Source organism: Salmo salar, chromosome ssa02 (assembly GCF_905237065.1).
Source record: "Salmo salar chromosome ssa02, Ssal_v3.1, whole genome shotgun sequence".
Taxonomy (NCBI): domain Eukaryota; kingdom Metazoa; phylum Chordata; class Actinopteri; order Salmoniformes; family Salmonidae; genus Salmo; species Salmo salar.
In genome coordinates, this window is record NC_059443.1 from 14,010,386 (window position 1) to 14,030,388 (window position 20,003).

The 20,003-nt window shown below is 45.6% G+C and overlaps 1 protein-coding gene across 2 annotated transcripts; it reads left to right on the forward strand.

Annotated features, from left to right (window-relative positions):
* Positions 1-5,548: 5,548 nt before the first annotated feature.
* Positions 5,549-19,472, forward strand: LOC106606055 (BCL2/adenovirus E1B 19 kDa protein-interacting protein 2). 2 transcript variants are annotated; one of them, XM_045698290.1, is made up of 13 exons: positions 5,549-5,629; positions 5,804-5,862; positions 5,955-6,212; positions 7,036-7,232; positions 11,823-11,903; positions 12,079-12,137; positions 12,230-12,487; positions 13,312-13,509; positions 14,286-14,388; positions 14,491-14,622; positions 17,176-17,262; positions 17,448-17,546; positions 17,651-19,472. In XM_045698290.1, exons 3-13 carry the CDS (start codon positions 6,114-6,116, stop codon positions 17,673-17,675), a joined length of 1,338 nt encoding a protein of 445 aa, XP_045554246.1. In that variant the 5' UTR covers positions 5,549-5,629; positions 5,804-5,862; positions 5,955-6,113; the 3' UTR covers positions 17,676-19,472. The 2 variants fall into 2 exon arrangements, with proteins under 2 accessions (XP_045554246.1, XP_045554255.1); XM_045698299.1 differs by lacking the exons at positions 5,549-5,629; positions 5,804-5,862; positions 5,955-6,212; positions 7,036-7,232 and adding an exon at positions 7,409-7,474.
* The last annotated feature ends 531 nt before the right edge of the window (positions 19,473-20,003 follow it).

Below are 20,003 nucleotides of genomic sequence, written 5' to 3' on the forward strand. Positions count from 1 at the left end.
TCGATTAGATCGGAGCGGGATACAGATAACGGGATAACAGGGAAAACAGTGACAGACGTCTTTGTGGTATTCTCATTTACCGGAGCAGGGACCAGGTCACCATGACTCATAGACCGCGTCACTGCACCCGCAGAGAACACCTCTGGGAAACTCTGCGCACTCCTCAGGAATCCCTACAATTGATGGTTTAGTGGAAACCACTAGAGATGGAAACACGACAGGCCACACACGCTCACCAGCCAAGTTATTCCCAAGGATAACGTCGATACCCTCAATAGGCAATAAAGGACGCACCCTCACAACAACCTCACCTTTCACCAGTCCACAATCCAATATCAGTTTATGCAATGGAACTGACAGATTGTTCAAACCTATTCCCCTAATTAGAACACTATTCCCCGAATCAGTCTCAGCAGAGAAGGGTAACACAGATTCCAGCACAAACGAGTCAGAGGCACCTGTGTCTCTTAGGATCTTCACTGGCACTAGGTTCTTACTTCCTAACATAGAAACAAAACCCTCCGTAATGAAAGGTAAATAGTCTGGATCAATATGGACTTTCACATGTGGTGACACATCAGTGACCTGATGTGGAACAGGCGCAGCTAACGCCGTAGGCCTAAATTTAACGTTAGCACACGTACTGAATTTAACCCTAGCCCTGAGAACCGGACATTCGTTTTTCCAATGACCTGAGCCTTGACAGTAGTGACACTCTTGATCAAAGTCAGTTTTACCACGGGAGTCAGGCTCAACCCTAGTTGAATGAAACTCTGCCCGTGAACCAGAGTATCTCGGTGAGCGAGGTCCAAATCTCTCCGAACGCCCCCACTCACTCCGAATACGGGGTTCTGCAAAAACACTTGAGTCAAAACATATTCGTCCGCCAAAACCGCAGCTTCAGCGACAGTCTTTACTTTTCGTTAATGTACGTCGCTATACGATCAGGGATTGTGTCCTTAAATTGCTCTAACATAATCAGCTCACACAGCCCTTGGAAAGTCATAACTGCAGAGGCGGAACACCAGCGATTAAACTCAACATGAGTCTGCTTATCATCCCTTTTTAAAGTTCTAAATCGTTGGCGGTAAGCCTCAGGAACCAATTCGTAAATCTGTAACAGCCGTTTTAACCTTATTATAACTGACACTGTCGGCCACACTAAGAGCTGAATATGCTTCCTGCGCTTTACCAGTCAGCACACACTGCAACATTAAAGTGCGGTCAGAATCAGGCCAACTCCTAGCGTTAGCAACACGCTCAAACAACGAAAATAATGTCTCAGGGTCCTTTTCATTAAACTGAGGCAACAACTGTAAATTCCCAACAATGTCAAATGTGTCCGGGGCACGACAAAAAGAGGAACGACTCCTAAGTAAATCTGCGTCACCTTCCCAGAGCAAACTCTCCACTGAGAGCTTTCCTTCTCTAACCAACTCTAGTCGCTCTTGTTGCAGCTTGATTTTAGCACGCTCCATATCCTGTTTAAATTCCAAATCCTTTTCATATTTTAACCGATCAGCATGCTCCATATCCTGTTTAAATTCCAATTCCTTCTCATATTTTACACGATCGTGCTCTAGCTTCTCACGATCGTGCTCTAGCTGTAACAGAAGCAGCTCTTTCTGCTGTTCAAAAAGAAGACCACTAGGACTAACCGATGGAGCGGTAATTGTGACATATCGGGGAGACGGCGAGTCCTCAGCAGAGGCTGCCCCAGTGGTAACGTCAAGAATACCACTCTCCATCAGATTGGCCTTCAATATTAACCTAATAGAATTTTAGACGTTCATCACTAATTTCAACCTTGTAGTGTTCAGCAACCGTCAACAGCTGTTCTTTAGTACATAAGTCTAACAGTTCCTCTGATGGAAAGCGAATGAACTCGTCTACATTAGACGCCATAGTCAGAGAAAAAAAAATTCTCACTCAACCCCTCTACTGAGCACACCAGACCACAACAAGAGAAAATACAATCACACCGGGCACCACAGAAAAGAGATGAGATATGGAGCTTCCCCAAAACCTACAATAACTCAACCCTAGTCTTCATGCAGATTTGCGGTGGGTAATTATGCACTGTAGCAAGGAAGTAACCCCCCCAGCACGCTGGTAGATTCCACCAAGCCACGGATATTCCCCCGAGACAACTGCTCAGTCCACAGACACCACACAAAAATAACCAACATTAACAATGCCCAACATATTACAAAATGAAACACGTCGCTAAGCCTATCAGGGGAAAAAGGCTATAGCTCCGGGTAGTAAGTTTCACTACCCTATCCAAATCTCCCACCGAGGTACACAAATGATTGTACTCACCTCAGACCAATGTCCCAACAGCGAGTAGAGCAAGAGTTTCCAGGCTAGGCAGGGCCTGGAAACTAACCAATGTACTCTCTCCAACACAGCACACTAACCAAACAAACAAAAGCAACCAGTACTGAGCACCAAACTCAAACTAATAAAATATACAAACAAAGCACCTACAGAATTTAACATACCTCCACGTTTTCTCCCAAACACAATCCGTTCAAAATCCCGGACGTGCTCCCACTTGTTACGAACCGGCTCAGAGTTCGCGACAACGTGGAGACAAGGAGTATCAAAAGAGTTTGAATCGGAGCTTTCTTTGCGTTTGGTTAATCCCCGCTATCTACTCCTGTCCTCTTATAGGCAGAGGCTTCAATAACCGCCTCGACAGGCCGTGGCCATCACAAGATCAGGTTTCCTTAACATAGAGTACAATGGAAGATAGAGTATACACCATAGGCATGCTTCATCGGGAACAATGCAAGAACACAGAGGTTGTCTTCCCTTCCCACCACGCGCAGCTATTAACAGCTTTTTTACACGCGTCTACAGGTAACTGCCAAAATACACCAAACGTGTCTTAATGTTGCGTTGGGCACCACGAGCCAGAACAGCTTCAATGCGCCTTGGCATAGATTCTACAAGTATCTGGAACTCAATTGGAGGGATGCGACACAATTATTCAACGAGACATTGCATCATTTGGTGTTTTGTAGATGGTGGTGGGAAACGCTGTCTCATGAGCGCTCAGAATCTCCCGTAAGTGTTCAATTGAGTTGAGATCTGTTCACTGGTTGGTTGCAACACAGAGACACACACAAACGCATACACACACACCCTGTAAACCCCCTATGTTCCAATCTCACAAGATGTTCAGGTATTCAGTGCCACAACGATCACGTCATAACGGAACGGCCACATTTTATATAATTAAATATATAATGAGTTTATACTCCGACCACATCTCACAAACCAACGAAGCTAAACCTTACTGTCACGAGTTCAGCTGGGTTGACTCATCAAACCATACACATACAGGCTCTCGAGATGGATATATTGATGTGTCATTCTCGTAAAAAAAACAAATCAGGAGAAGGCAATACCATTTTTTAATGATAGTTGAGTAAACAGGAACTGTTATTGTTGCCGAAATGTGTTTCCTTTCAGTGTGGTAAGAGATTGAGACTCTGCTGCATTGAGATACTCAACTATTTCTCTACGGATCTGCTCATTTTGATGTGTTTACCAGTTGCGATGAGTGATAGATCACAAAGTTCTCAGTCACTCAGGTGTGGTGAAAGTGTCACCAGCTGAGCACGTACAAAGCCCTCTGATTGGCTAAGCTAATGTATTGTTTGCTGTGTGGTTGGGTCGTCAGAACACTGTACTTGTGCGAACGTCGGAGTGTTTACAATTGACGACTTTGAAATGAATTATCTTCTTGATCAACATTTTTTAAACGTTTTTTTTAGTCATCTTTTAATCATGATGTCTGCATGAGTGCGCGTTTATACAGAGGAAAGGGTGAAAGGTAGGCTATGCTCAGTTGCTTTGTGTATCGGTGAGTATCTTTCTTTACAAAGGTATTGTGTAACTACTGTAGAACTAGGTTGGAGACGGGAAGCTGATGTGGAAGCAATGTATAATCCAGTTGACGGCTTGAATACAGTTGTGTAAAGTTAGTTTACTACATGTTAATACTGTGTAATGACACTAAAAGTGCTTAAACTATATGGATAAACTTACTGTAGTTTCACGATTCTTCATTTCTTTCTATATAGGGCCTACAGTTGGACATATTATAATTATTTTATCATTGCCAATTTATTGGTGCATCTAGCATTTGCTTATCACTCAGTTTTAATTTTTAAGTGACAGCTGGTGGTCTTCTAAACCAAGACTATCCCCTTTATGACAGTTTAGAAATGAGTCTTTATCTGTATGTCTTTACAGTGTGATGCTATATGAACGTCATTACTTTAAAAGCCCAATTTCCTTTTACGGTCCGTAAAGTCTAATTCATATGACTAATGAAACGTAAATGCAATATAGGGAAGTGATCAGCAGACATACTGTACATATGTGCCAAGGGTGCATGCATTATGCATGCAGCTGGTGGGTCTAAGGGTGTGTTGGCCACTTTGTGAACCACTCTTCCATGGAGTACTGGAGGCACAGTCACAGAGGGTGCTGTTTGACTCTTGCAGTGGTCCTGAAACCTTGTCAAGTGTGTCCACTGGCAGAGGCAGTCTAGACCAATGACAGCCAGAGGACACACATGGAGTAAGACAAGTTGCAAGCTTCTACATTGTTAGTTTTTCTCTCTCACTCTTCTGCACTTGGACGTGATTGTGTCTGTGTACTCACTGAGCACTGGAGTGAGCTGAGGGAGAACTTGAGGACTCTTCTCTCTGTTTGTTTGTGTGTGTGTGTGTGTGTGTGTGTGTGTGTGTGTGTGTGTGTGTGTGTGTGTGTGTGTGTGTGTGTGTGTGTGTGTGTGTGTGTGTGTGTGTGTGTGTGTGTGTGTGTGTGTGTGTGTGTGGGGCGGGTGCTTGCTTGCAAGGTGTGTCTTGACTGTGATAAGGGCTCGGGAAGTAAGAGTGGCTTGTCTGTTTAATGAACAAAACAATGCTATGCCATTGCACAGCCATAGGCTTCTATGCAAGTGCCACTGCTGATGTTACTGCCTTTTTGAAGATTGTGTTCCACCATATAATATAACCAGTTGATTTTACAGTTTCAATAAATTCATCTTATATAGCACTAATGGTTATGATAAATTAGGTATTGTTTCACACTGGTGGCATATAGATAAATGCACATTATGCGAGTACTAGAACAATAAAAAAATGTCAAATGCCCATCCCTATAATCCTGTTTTCTGCTAACAATGCCTGCAGTACCACAGTCGGCCTTGAACTTCCTTGGTTTCAATGAGAGGGGGCAGTCGTTCTCCCCTGGTGACCAATGAACATATGGCAATGGTTCGACCTTGTGATTCGTGCGTAATGTTGGACAGGCACTTTACAAATAAGACTTTATTAATTTGGCATCATCACATTAAAAACATGGTACATGCGTTTGGGCAGTGGCCTTCATCAGTGTCTGTCAGACTTTGTCTTATTTGAGCTCTTAAGGACTATAGACTGTTGTTGAATCTTTTGATTATTACAGCATGTACAGCAAAGCATTTGAAGACTATTGAATGTACTGTGATATGCTGTCTGTTCTGTAGGAGTCCAGAGGGGGCGAAGGCTGCTTCCTACATCCAGGACATGGAGCTGAGGGAGGAATGGCAGGATGAGGAGTTCCCCAGGTCAGAGACAAACCTAACCCTGACCTTTAACCTGACCACATGAACTGGAAACCCCAGCCTGTTCACCATGACAATCTTAAACAATATTTGAGGTCCCTGCAAAGAATGCTTTTTGGTTATGACCGGGTAAGAAAGCAGTACTAAGCTTTTCAAGTATTTTGTAATCCCCCCTAGACCTCTTCCTGAAGATGCCCATAGTCCTGAGACCCCAGGAGAAAATGCAGAGAGACCAGGTAAATCCCTAATACCCATATGTCTGCAAAGGCCTAATTCCAAAAGCACTGCACCATATCCCACAATACCTGTGTGTATGCTACTCCCCCAGCTCCACCCACCAGCCTGGCCCTGTCAGAAAACCCCATAAGGAAGAAGCGTCTGGTGGCGCCCACCCTCAGCCTGACCCTGTCCCGCACCGACTCAGCGGACCGCAGCGTGAAGTCGGGGGACACCGGGTACTCTGCCGCCGCCCTCTCACCCGACGAAGATGACACAGAGCTGGACATCAACCTGGAGGCCCTGGAGACGCCCTCAGACAGCGAGTCCTGCAACTTCCCTGACAGCATGCACGAACTGGAGTGGGAGGGTGAGAGAAGAAACAAGAACTGGAGTGGGAGGGTGAGAGAGGAGACAAGAACTGGAGTGGGAGGGTGAGAGAGGGGAGACAAGAACTGGAGTGGGAGGGGTGAGAGAAGAAACAAGAACTGGAGTGGGAGGGTGAGAGAGGAGACAAGAACTGGAGTGGGAGGGTGAGAGAGGAGACAAGAACTGGAGTGGGAGGGTGAGAGAGGAGACAAGAACTGGAGTGGGAGGGTGAGAGAGGAGACAAGAACTGGAGTGGGAGGGTGAGAGAGGAGACAAGAACTGGAGTGGGAGGGTGAGAGAGGAGACAAGAACTGGAGTGGGAGGGTGAGAGAGGGGAGACAAGAACTGGAGTGGGAGGGTGAGAGAGGGGAGACAAGAACTGGAGTGGGAGGGTGAGAGAGGAGACAAGAACTGGAGTGGGAGGGTGAGAGAGGAGACAAGAACTGGAGTGGGAGGGTGAGAGAAGAAACAAGAACTGGAGTGGGAGGGTGAGAGAGAACTGGAGTGGAAGAATGACAGAGAAAGACAGTTTGCACGAACTGGAGTGGGAAGGTGAAAGCGAGAGTGGCAGGTATGAGGGTGGGGAGAGAGACTGAGGGGGTGTGGGGGTAGAATGAACTGTAGTGGGAGGTCAGAAAACAGAGAGAGTAGGAAAGAAAGTGTGAGAGAGAGAGAGAGAGAGAAATTCCAATTTGGAACATAGTATTCTTCTATTCCATACCATTTTATAATTCTGAATTCCATTCTGAAATGGAATGGTATGATGTTTGCACAATCTAATCCCACTATTCTTGACCTTCATCTGACCTCTGATGACCCTCCAGATGACCTGCCGCGGCTGGGCCGGGGGAGGATGGTGTCTCAGGCACCACGGTGATGGAGCAGGCAGAGATGGGCTCCATGGAGCTCGACCAGGTGGACAACAGGGGGCGCCGCTGGAGAAGGTTCTGCGTCGCAGGACAGGAGTACCACGTCAACATGAGTGTCCTGGAGCCATACCTCCAGGTGCTCTCCCACGGAGGTGAGACACAGCTGAAGCTGACTGTCAAGTAGCTACTTCACCAGCCTGTAAAGTCAAAGCTTCCATAACTGAGTCCAGCTGACTCGGCATCTGTTGTGTAGCTCCCACTATATGCATTTGCTGAAAATGACAGGCCTCAGTGAAAGGGAATGATTTTCAGTTGCACTATGTAATTCTATCTGATATACAAAACACGATATGGGGACCTATACAGACCAGGGGGACCAGTACATGCTAAATGGGTAAGTGATTAAACTGAATGTATCTACCACTGTGCTAGTTTATTCTGTGGAAACCCATAGTTTCACAACCAGTGTGTGTAACAAATGTGAAGTGACGCTCATAGCGGTGTGGGTTTCCTGAAACAAAAACTAAGTGGTATCAGTGTTTCAGCTCATTTCAATTGTTAGAGGGAAATGTGGAGTAGTGAATTTCAATTGCTAGATGGAGTATTGAAATATGGAGTACAGAAGTGTGAGTGTTGTATCTATCTCCTTTACACCCTCTAGACTCCATGTCATATGACCTGCTCTCTGGACAATGGACAGGGGTTAATAACAAAAGGAGAAATGGGAAATCACAAGCCACTGACACTAACCAGGCCAGTAGTGACGATAAAGATGGCATCCGTCCTGGGAGTCTCTGCTCTAATGACTTCCTCAGTGCTGAATCGCTGGCGTTGCAAAGCTGACAAAGCTTTGATTCATGCATGGGCTTAGTAATTGCCAATGTTTGTTTTATAACTAAGATGTACATGGACTAAAGGGAAACTTCCACCACTGTATTTTGTGAGCTGTTGACAGGATTCACGAACAGTGTCTGGGGTGAAGTAATAATGCCACTAGATAGACATTTGATTTAGGCCTATAATTAATATACCGGTAATTGGAATGAAACATACTGATCTTAGTCTCTGTCTGATACTTGTACTGCGAGGTACAGAAATACTGCTACTGTATCTCTGATGTCATCATTAGTTGCCTCCGAATTCCTTCCATATATTGTCATCAGTCTATCTGCCGGAGGTGGATAGATTGGAGTTGGAGGTATAGCTAGATTAGAGGTATTGGAGTTGAAGAGGCATTTTTTCCGTTGCTTTTTGGAAGTAGGCTACATACCGGCTGTAACGGGAGTAAATGAGTTGCTCAGCGAAACTCCATATTTGGTGAAGGAACATATTTTGACATTATAATGCTGTCGGAAATGTTACGAACCGGCTCAGAGTTCGCAACAAAAGGGAGACAACGTGGAGACAAGGAATAACAAAATATATATTTATTAACTAAAGTAACCTATATACAAATAAACCATAGTGTGTCTGCATGGAGAGAGTCTCCCCAATGAATGTGGAAGAGGTGCCTTTATCCTGGGACACACCCGGCCCAGGTGTTTCCCATGTAGCTGACGACCCTTCCAACTCCGCCCACCGGCATCCTAATAAGGAACAAGAGCAAAGAGAGAATACGGCAGACAGAGTGGGAGGGTCGTCACCCCCCATAAAACAACGTACCAGCCTCTGCGTCCCAAATTGATGAGAATTTACATGTTCACCTTCCACCCCAGTCAACCTCCTTCTCCCCAGACCTCAGCAACCTTTGCGCACAGGAAGCAATGTTTAAGAGGAAAGAAGAACACAAGACCAGGAGGGAACAGACAAAGTTTGAACATGACAAAACAATGGTCAGTCACATAACACTCAGGAACAGGGCACACGAGAGACCGTATCAGCTACAAACAACATCTCCCAACGGTTCATAGTCACTCCTCAACATTCATAGTCACTCCAACGATTCATAGTCACGAAACTCATAACCGAATACGAGTACAGACCAGAGGGTGTAATAAAGGCAAAGATTTCATGTGCCCTACTCGTCAGTGGCACCTGCCAATAGCACTTTAACAGGTCAAATTTGCTCACAAACTTAGCTGCGCCGACCTGATCAACGCAGTCCTCCATCCGAGGAAGAGGAAATGAATCTGGCTTAGTGACTCCGTTTACCTTACGGTAGTCCGTACAAAATCTGTTTGTTCCATCCGGTTTACTGACCAAGATACAGGGAGAAGCCCAACTGGAGAAAGAAGGCTCTGCTATCTTACTCTCCAGCATGTACCTGACCTCAGCATCCAGACAACGCAGTTTCTCTACAGAAACTCTATAGAACCGCTGACGAATGGGGTCAGCATCTCCAATGTCAATATCATGTTCTATTAAGTTTGTACGTGTAGGTGTATCAGAAAACAAACCTGGAATTTTCCGAATCAGACCAACCATCTCTTTCCGCCCATCAACAGGTAGCTGAGTAAGAGGGCTATCCAAAATATCCAGTGTCTCTGAATTTTTCAATCTACCCTGCAGTATGCAATCATCGGGACCAGGAACATTTTCGTCCTCATGCACAGACCTAGCATTACAAGAACCAAGGGAAGTAACGGTATCAGCCAAACGAACAGGTTTAACGTCCTCTGTAGACTCCCACTTTCTCATCAGGACATCCTCTTGGAGAAAATAACCATGGGCGACATCTCCCAACTGTTCCACAGGCACAATTTGGTCACGCAACTCTTCTAATGTGCGGTCAGTCCGTGGCGCATCGATTAGATCGGAGCGGGATACAGATAACGGGATAACAGGGAAAACAGTGACAGACGTCTTTGTGGTATTCTCATTTACCGGAGCAGGGACCAGGTCACCATGACTCATAGACCGCGTCACTGCACCCGCAGAGAACACCTCTGGGAAACTCTGCGCACTCCTCAGGAATCCCTACAATTGATGGTTTAGTGGAAACCACTAGAGATGGAAACACGACAGGCCACACACGCTCACCAGCCAAGTTATTCCCAAGGATAACGTCGATACCCTCAATAGGCAATAAAGGACGCACCCTCACAACAACCTCACCTTTCACCAGTCCACAATCCAATATCAGTTTATGCAATGGAACTGACAGATTGTTCAAACCTATTCCCCTAATTAGAACACTATTCCCCGAATCAGTCTCAGCAGAGAAGGGTAACACAGATTCCAGCACAAACGAGTCAGAGGCACCTGTGTCTCTTAGGATCTTCACTGGCACTAGGTTCTTACTTCCTAACATAGAAACAAAACCCTCCGTAATGAAAGGTAAATAGTCTGGATCAATATGGACTTTCACATGTGGTGACACATCAGTGACCTGATGTGGAACAGGCGCAGCTAACGCCGTAGGCCTAAATTTAACGTTAGCACACGTACTGAATTTAACCCTAGCCCTGAGAACCGGACATTCGTTTTTCCAATGACCTGAGCCTTGACAGTAGTGACACTCTTGATCAAAGTCAGTTTTACCACGGGAGTCAGGCTCAACCCTAGTTGAATGAAACTCTGCCCGTGAACCAGAGTATCTCGGTGAGCGAGGTCCAAATCTCTCCGAACGCCCCCACTCACTCCGAATACGGGGTTCTGCAAAAACACTTGAGTCAAAACATATTCGTCCGCCAAAACCGCAGCTTCAGCGACAGTCTTTACTTTTCGTTAATGTACGTCGCTATACGATCAGGGATTGTGTCCTTAAATTGCTCTAACATAATCAGCTCACACAGCCCTTGGAAAGTCATAACTGCAGAGGCGGAACACCAGCGATTAAACTCAACATGAGTCTGCTTATCATCCCTTTTTAAAGTTCTAAATCGTTGGCGGTAAGCCTCAGGAACCAATTCGTAAATCTGTAACAGCCGTTTTAACCTTATTATAACTGACACTGTCGGCCACACTAAGAGCTGAATATGCTTCCTGCGCTTTACCAGTCAGCACACACTGCAACATTAAAGTGCGGTCAGAATCAGGCCAACTCCTAGCGTTAGCAACACGCTCAAACAACGAAAATAATGTCTCAGGGTCCTTTTCATTAAACTGTGGGGCGGGTGCTTGCTTGCAAGGTGTGTCTTGACTGTGATAAGGGCTCGGGAAGTAAGAGTGGCTTGTCTGTTTAATGAACAAAACAATGCTATGCCATTGCACAGCCATAGGCTTCTATGCAAGTGCCACTGCTGATGTTACTGCCTTTTTGAAGATTGTGTTCCACCATATAATATAACCAGTTGATTTTACAGTTTCAATAAATTCATCTTATATAGCACTAATGGTTATGATAAATTAGGTATTGTTTCACACTGGTGGCATATAGATAAATGCACATTATGCGAGTACTAGAACAATAAAAAAATGTCAAATGCCCATCCCTATAATCCTGTTTTCTGCTAACAATGCCTGCAGTACCACAGTCGGCCTTGAACTTCCTTGGTTTCAATGAGAGGGGGCAGTCGTTCTCCCCTGGTGACCAATGAACATATGGCAATGGTTCGACCTTGTGATTCGTGCGTAATGTTGGACAGGCACTTTACAAATAAGACTTTATTAATTTGGCATCATCACATTAAAAACATGGTACATGCGTTTGGGCAGTGGCCTTCATCAGTGTCTGTCAGACTTTGTCTTATTTGAGCTCTTAAGGACTATAGACTGTTGTTGAATCTTTTGATTATTACAGCATGTACAGCAAAGCATTTGAAGACTATTGAATGTACTGTGATATGCTGTCTGTTCTGTAGGAGTCCAGAGGGGGCGAAGGCTGCTTCCTACATCCAGGACATGGAGCTGAGGGAGGAATGGCAGGATGAGGAGTTCCCCAGGTCAGAGACAAACCTAACCCTGACCTTTAACCTGACCACATGAACTGGAAACCCCAGCCTGTTCACCATGACAATCTTAAACAATATTTGAGGTCCCTGCAAAGAATGCTTTTTGGTTATGACCGGGTAAGAAAGCAGTACTAAGCTTTTTCAAGTATTTTGTAATCCCCCCTAGACCTCTTCCTGAAGATGCCCATAGTCCTGAGACCCCAGGAGAAAATGCAGAGAGACCAGGTAAATCCCTAATACCCATATGTCTGCAAAGGCCTAATTCCAAAAGCACTGCACCATATCCCACAATACCTGTGTGTATGCTACTCCCCCAGCTCCACCCACCAGCCTGGCCCTGTCAGAAAACCCCATAAGGAAGAAGCGTCTGGTGGCGCCCACCCTCAGCCTGACCCTGTCCCGCACCGACTCAGCGGACCGCAGCGTGAAGTCGGGGGACACCGGGTACTCTGCCGCCGCCCTCTCACCCGACGAAGATGACACAGAGCTGGACATCAACCTGGAGGCCCTGGAGACGCCCTCAGACAGCGAGTCCTGCAACTTCCCTGACAGCATGCACGAACTGGAGTGGGAGGGTGAGAGAAGAAACAAGAACTGGAGTGGGAGGGTGAGAGAGGAGACAAGAACTGGAGTGGGAGGGTGAGAGAGGGGAGACAAGAACTGGAGTGGGAGGGTGAGAGAAGAAACAAGAACTGGAGTGGGAGGGTGAGAGAGGAGACAAGAACTGGAGTGGGAGGGTGAGAGAGGAGACAAGAACTGGAGTGGGAGGGTGAGAGAGGAGACAAGAACTGGAGTGGGAGGGTGAGAGAGGAGACAAGAACTGGAGTGGGAGGGTGAGAGAGGAGACAAGAACTGGAGTGGGAGGGTGAGAGAGGAGACAAGAACTGGAGTGGGAGGGTGAGAGAGGGGAGACAAGAACTGGAGTGGGAGGGTGAGAGAGGGGAGACAAGAACTGGAGTGGGAGGGTGAGAGAGGAGACAAGAACTGGAGTGGGAGGGTGAGAGAGGAGACAAGAACTGGAGTGGGAGGGTGAGAGAAGAAACAAGAACTGGAGTGGGAGGGTGAGAGAGAACTGGAGTGGAAGAATGACAGAGAAAGACAGTTTGCACGAACTGGAGTGGGAAGGTGAAAGCGAGAGTGGCAGGTATGAGGGTGGGGAGAGAGACTGAGGGGGTGTGGGGGTAGAATGAACTGTAGTGGGAGGTCAGAAAACAGAGAGAGTAGGAAAGAAAGTGTGAGAGAGAGAGAGAGAGAGAGAAATTCCAATTTGGAACATAGTATTCTTCTATTCCATACCATTTTATAATTCTGAATTCCATTCTGAAATGGAATGGTATGATGTTTGCACAATCTAATCCCACTATTCTTGACCTTCATCTGACCTCTGATGACCCTCCAGATGACCTGCCGCGGCTGGGCCGGGGGGAGGATGGTGTCTCAGGCACCACGGTGATGGAGCAGGCAGAGATGGGCTCCATGGAGCTCGACCAGGTGGACAACAGGGGGCGCCGCTGGAGAAGGTTCTGCGTCGCAGGACAGGAGTACCACGTCAACATGAGTGTCCTGGAGCCATACCTCCAGGTGCTCTCCCACGGAGGTGAGACACAGCTGAAGCTGACTGTCAAGTAGCTACTTCACCAGCCTGTAAAGTCAAAGCTTCCATAACTGAGTCCAGCTGACTCGGCATCTGTTGTGTAGCTCCCACTATATGCATTTGCTGAAAATGACAGGCCTCAGTGAAAGGGAATGATTTTCAGTTGCACTATGTAATTCTATCTGATATACAAAACATTAAGAACTGCTCTTCCCATGACATAGACTGACCAGGTGAATCCAGGTGAAAGCTATGATCCCTTATTGATGTCACTTGTTAAATCCACTTCAATCAGTGTAGATGAAGGGGAGGAGCCAGGTTAAAGTAGGATTTTTCAGCCTTGAGACAATTGAGACATGGATTGTGTATGTGTGCCATTCAGAAGGTGAATGGGAAAGACAAAAGCTTTAAGTGCCTTTGAACGGGGTATGGTTGCTCCTGAGTGGCGCAGCGATCTAACGCACGGCATCTCAGTGCAAGTGGTGTCACTGCAGTCCCTGGTTCGAATCCAGGCTGCATCACATCTGGCCGTGATTGGGATTCCCATAGGGCGGCGCGCAATTGACCCAGCGTCGTCTGGGTTTGGCCGGGGTAGGCTGTCGTTGTAAATAAGAATTTATTCTTAACTGACTTGCCTAGTTAAATAAAGGTAAATAAAAACTTAACACAGTAGCCGTTCAACATGTACTCCCACAGTTGGAACTTGTCATTCTTCGCTATGTAATTCTATGTGATATACATGTGCTGTATCTCATGAGGTATGCCTCTGTGTTTCCTAGGTTATTACGGGGAGGCTATGAACGCCATCATCACGTTCTCCTCCTGTTACCTACCAGAGAACACGGTGGAGAACTATGAGTACGTCATGGACAATCTCTTCAGGTCAGTGTAGACGGACAAACACCCTCTGGTGTTGAGGTCTCAATTAAAGATGACAATCAAAGTACTTTTTGTTTCTTATTTGGGTGTGTGTGTACGGTGCAGGTACATAGTGGGGACGCTGGACCTGATGGTGTCAGAAGGCTATGTCATGGTGTACCTGTGCAGCATGGCTCCCAGGAATAAGATGCCTGCCATCAAATGGCTGCGACAGTGTTACACCTCCATTGACAGAAGGTACAGTACGTTCTTCTTGCGCTTTCTCTCACAAGGTTCCCTCTGCTGTTGTACTGAAAGAGTCCAGAGGAGGGGGCAAGTGGCCCTATGGTTCTCTGTATAGCACTGCTGTGGTCCAGGTATTGGACAGAATGGGAGGACGTAATGGGAGGGCTCTTATTCCTGTCCTATCTCTGCTTCTCCTCCCCTCGTGTGGAATATCACAGGAATGCTATACTGATTCAGGGCTGTGAGGAGCTCTACCACAGGGTAGTGTAATGATTCAGGGCTGTGAGGATCTCTACCACAGGGTAGTGTAATGATTCAGGGCTGTGAGGATCTCTACCACAGGGTAGTGTAATGATTCAGGGCTGTGAGGATCTCTACCACAGGGAAGTGTAATGACTCAGGGCTGTGAGGTTCTCTACCACAGGGTAGTGTAATGATTCAGGGCTGTGAGGATCTCTACCACAGGGTAGTGTAATGATTCAGGGCTGTGAGGATCTCTACCACAGGGTAGTGTAATGATTCAGGGCTGTGAGGATCTCTACCACAGGGAAGTGTAATGACTCAGGGCTGTGAGGATCTCTACCACAGGGAAGTGTAATGATTCAGGGCTGTGAGGATCTCTACCACAGGGAAGTGTAATGATTCAGGGCTGTGAGGATCTCTACCACAGGGAAGTGTAATGATTCAGGGCTGTGAGGATCTCTACCACAGGGTAGTATAATGATTCAGGGCTGTGAGGATCTCTACCACAGGGAAGTGTAATGATTCAGGGCTGTGAGGATCTCTACCACAGGGTAGTGTAATGATTCAGGGCTGTGAGGATCCCTACCACAGGGTAGTGTAATGATTCAGGGCTGTGAGGATCTCTACCACAGGGAAGTGTAATGATTCAGGGCTGTGAGGATCTCTACCACAGGGAAGTGTAATGATTCAGGGCTGTGAGGATCTCTACCACAGGGTAGTGTAATGACTCAGGGCTGTGAGGATCTCTACCACAGGGAAGTGTAATGACTCAGGGCTGTGAGGATCTTTACCACAGGGAAGTGTAATGACTCAGGGCTGTGAGGATCTCTACCACAGGGGAGTGCCCCCTCCGGACATTCCTCAGATAACCCTCTGACCCCTGACTGTGTGCGTGTGCAAAATCAAATTGTATTCATCACGTACACCGTTTCCAGCAGGTATAAAAGGTGCAGTGAAATGCTTGTGTGCTGGCTCTCTCAACATCGCAGTACAATAATCAATATCAATAATACAAATCCAATCAAAAATAAATGTATTAAAGTATATCCACGTGTCGGTATATTTGCCAGTTGTCTCATACTGTATCTGTGCTGTTGGTTCTACTGTAATGTAGTCCTCCTTATCACTGAGATGTTTCCATAGTCCATATAAAGGCAGCTCAGTGCTCAGTCTCTGCATGCCTGGCCACTGGCCACACTCCACAACATAACATTCCCATACATAAACCACCACATTCACTGTGCATACCACAGTGGCCTCCCAATTGAAGCCAATATTCATGAAAAACGTCAGGTTGACCATCTTGCTCCTAATATACCTTAGGGTGGGGTTTCCCAAACTCGGTGCACGTTTTGGTTTTTGCCCAGGCACTACACAGCTGATTCAAAGAACCAACTCATCAAGCTTGGATTATTTAAATCAGCTGTGTAGTGTTAGGGCAAAAAACAAAACTTGCTCCCAGGGGGCCCCCAGGATCGAGTTTGGGAAACCCTGCCTTAGGGAATTATAGTGCCAAAGGTACAGATGTAGGATCTTAATTTGAGCCAGTTTGCTACAACAGGAAAATAATCTTGAAGCAACCGGAAATGTGAATTATTATGTGGATTATAATTAATAGACATTTGTGTAAGGGTTGATATATTTTTCATGAGGGAAAATCAAGTCAAAATGTCAGAAGCCTTTTTAAACCTCAAATACACTACATAAAAAATGTCCTGCATTGCAGGGACGTTATCCTGCAAATGGGTGATCCAATTTAGATCCTCCATCTGTAGCATGTCTTCTGGTGAACTTGGACGAGACCAGACCTACTTCCAGACACTGGTGTCTTTGAGAAAACCAGCCCTCAGACGTTACCTCACGCGCTCAATTTGGAGGGAGGCAAATGCAGTTGCTATGCAACCGTGAGCTTTTGAGTCATATCATCAGAGTCAGGTCTCAAAGCCGAGTCAGGTCTCAGAGTCAGGTCTCACGGCACTCTTCCCAGGGCATTAAGAGGAGAACTACACATAGGATGAACATTCTTATTGTATTCACATAAGGCTGGTGTTTACTGAGGCGTCTAAGTAAATGATTTTCTTCATGTGACTCAGAGAAACAGACATTGACGTCAGGTTTCTGCCCATGCCTAGGGGATCGTTTACGAAATCACAGACATTCGCTGTGTTCCATCCAGAGATTCTGCCTCAGCCACTATGTTACTCAAATCATGTGGTTGTTTCCACCTACGTATTTGACACGTATTGTAACTCGCCCTGAATAATGTGGATGAGTCATGTAAATGTAATGTCTGTGGAGTCATGGTGATGGTTCTCCTGGCAGGTTGAGGAAGGACCTGAAGGGGCTCTTTGTGGTCCACCCTGCCTGGTACATCAAAGCACTCATCACTGTCGTCAAGCCTTTCATCAGGTGAGCAGAACCATTAAAGTCATATTTCAGTTGAACCACATCAGTCCTCAGAAGATGATTCAACGAGTCACACTGCTTCAGTGAGTCCCACTCCATCTGTTGTGAAGATCCAGCTACAGCATATGCCTATGCCTTGACCATGCTGATGTTCACTCTAACCTCTGACCTCTCTGTGCCCTCCACAGTGAGAAGTTCAGCCGGAAGATCCGCTTCATTCACAGCCTGCAGGAGCTGTCCGAGTACATCCCAATGGAACACCTACAGATCCCCGACAGCATCCGAGAGTGAGTGACTGGCTTCTCTTCAGAGCTATATTAGCCTCAAAGTTATTACAATTTTACTTTGTAGGATTATTATTCCCCTATTAAAAGTGCGTTGTTTTCTCTAGGTATGATGTGAGGATGAACGGGTGAGGTGAGGGACATATCGTGGGAAGCCAAAGAGCGGACATTTTGAGTGGCTAGGAGAAGGAGGGGAAGACAGCAGACGACCAGGAACTATGGGCTGAATTACCATGCAAGTTCAAAAGTTAACTAGTCCAAATGTCACCCTGCAGGTATGCTTGGACGTGCAGCACTTTTGTTGTACAGAAAATGAAAGACTTTTAGTGTGTACAGACACACCTTTTATTTATTCATCGTTGAACGTAACGTCACTAAAGAAGTTCACTTCCCCAAGCCACTGGCTTTGCAACAGTTTCATAACTGCCCCTATTTTGTGGTTCTTGAATGCAACCCTATCATATGTATTGATGCCAGAGTGATTTGTGAGACCTGTCATCAAGGAGCAACCTACAGTCAGTTTGAACACAACATTTAACACTAGAGTTAAATGAAAGGTCCAGATGGGTTTCTGTTACAGTTACCTTCACTGGAACTCACATTGACATTTACTGCTACTTTATCTGTAAGGGCTTACTGCACTCTAGTGCCAAGTACAACACTTTTGACTGTCAGGTTGTTAGGATGTCACCTTTTAATGTTTACTAAAATGTGATTGATGCGCAACAAATACTTTAGGTTAAGATGGAGACAAAGTGTATTTAATAAAATAAATCAGAATTTACATCATGACATAAATTGATGTATTTTACTGTATTATTCTGACCTTGTAAACCTAAGCCTTTTTATAGCCTACCCTCAGAGCAAATATTTATGTAAGAGAACTCTTGAACAACCTGTACTTTTGTAATTGTAATTTTCTAACCATACTTTCTATAGCTGAATGAGCTTCTCACTTTAAGATATTTGTTTTAGAGCACTGCTTACCACATGTGTAAGGGCTTTTACACTATTTTAAAGGAAGGGGTGTCACCATGGAAATGCTGCAGGCATTCAGGAAATGGGCTTTGACAGCCACAGGAAGTGAGGTAGCCATGGAAGAATACTACTGCCTGCATTTACTGTAACTCGTACACAGGAACAGTGACTTGTCCATTAATTAGGGATGAAGAATATTCATCTGAAAATGAAAAACATTTTTCTGAAAAAGGGAGCTATTGAATGTATTGTATTATGTTAGTCCTTTGTGCTGATTAAAAAACATGAGCTGGCGCACACCCAGAAAAAAATTGTTTGTGTGGAGGTGCTGACTAACAATGAATAAACTATAAGCTATGAAAATAAAGTCTCACACTCCATATATAAACTCCCAGGAATTTATTGGGAATTGACCAACGTTTCGGCATCACTACCTTCTTCAGGGTGATGTCATGAGTACTTGAAACAGGTTATGTAGACAAACAGTGCAATTAGTGTAACCAATGACAATGCTACCACTGGAAATGTGTTTTTTTTCAATGTTACTGCTACTGAATTATAACACCACATTGGGGATGTTTTTAAATCTACACAAGTCCTCAAAAGACTCCTTTAAAAAAAACTGGTGGTAGTTAACATTTATGGACAACAGATCTTAAATACATGAGACGATGATGCATTCAGTATTAAATCAGATTAGTATTCAGTAAGATTATATGGTGGTTGGTATCGCTCATGTCAGCTGGGTGTTCTGAAATACTCAGAATTGTGTTGCATTGTGGAGGAGGAAACTGAATGGCCTCTGAGATAGATATGGTGTCCTTCGTTAACGACTGGAATCTGGCTGCTTGTTTTTCAGGGATTATTTTGTACTCCTCTGCATTCACATCTTTGTCCCGGTGGTCTGTCTGCTCGTCAGTTGTTCATGTAAATAAAGCTGTTATCACGGGACTCGTCTTTGGGCTGTTTGTTTTTTTTTGTTGTTGAAGAAGCTTACGTAAATAAGTGAAGATGAAATAATGGAATAATAATCTTCAGGTGTGAAATAAAGACTGCTGGTTATTCTGAGCAGAGTAGGACTGGAGTTAAAGGTGGTAATATAAAGTACATCCAGTGAATATTACTGTTCAAAAACACTAGACACCCCGTAGCCTTCACCCGTCCTCGACTAGACACCCCGTAGCCTTCACAACGTCCTCGACTAGACACAGTCTACGGGGTGTAGCCTTCACCCGTCCTCTACTAGACACCCCGTAGCCTTCACCCGTCCTCTACTAGACACCCCGTAGACTTCACAACGTCCTCGACTAGACACCCCGTAGCCTTCACCCGTCCTCTACTGGACACCCCGTAGACTTCACAACGTCCTCGACTAGACACCCCGTAGCCTTCACCCGTCCTCGACTGGACACCCCGTAGCCTTCACCCGTCCTCTACTGGACACCCCGTAGACTTCACAACGTCCTCGACTGGACACCCCGT

What these genes read in the sequence shown, in the direction of transcription:
- LOC106606055 (XM_045698290.1), top strand. Translation starts at nt 6,114, where the DNA reads ATGACACAGAGCTGGACATCAACCTGGAGGCCCTGGAGACGCCCTCAG. An exon ending in CCAGGTGCTCTCCCACGGAG is followed by an intron (nt 13,510 to 14,285) that starts GTGAGACACAGC and finishes TGTGTTTCCTAG; the next exon opens with GTTATTACGGGGAGGCTATG. An exon ending in GTCGTCAAGCCTTTCATCAG is followed by an intron (nt 17,263 to 17,447) that starts GTGAGCAGAACC and finishes TGCCCTCCACAG; the next exon opens with TGAGAAGTTCAGCCGGAAGA.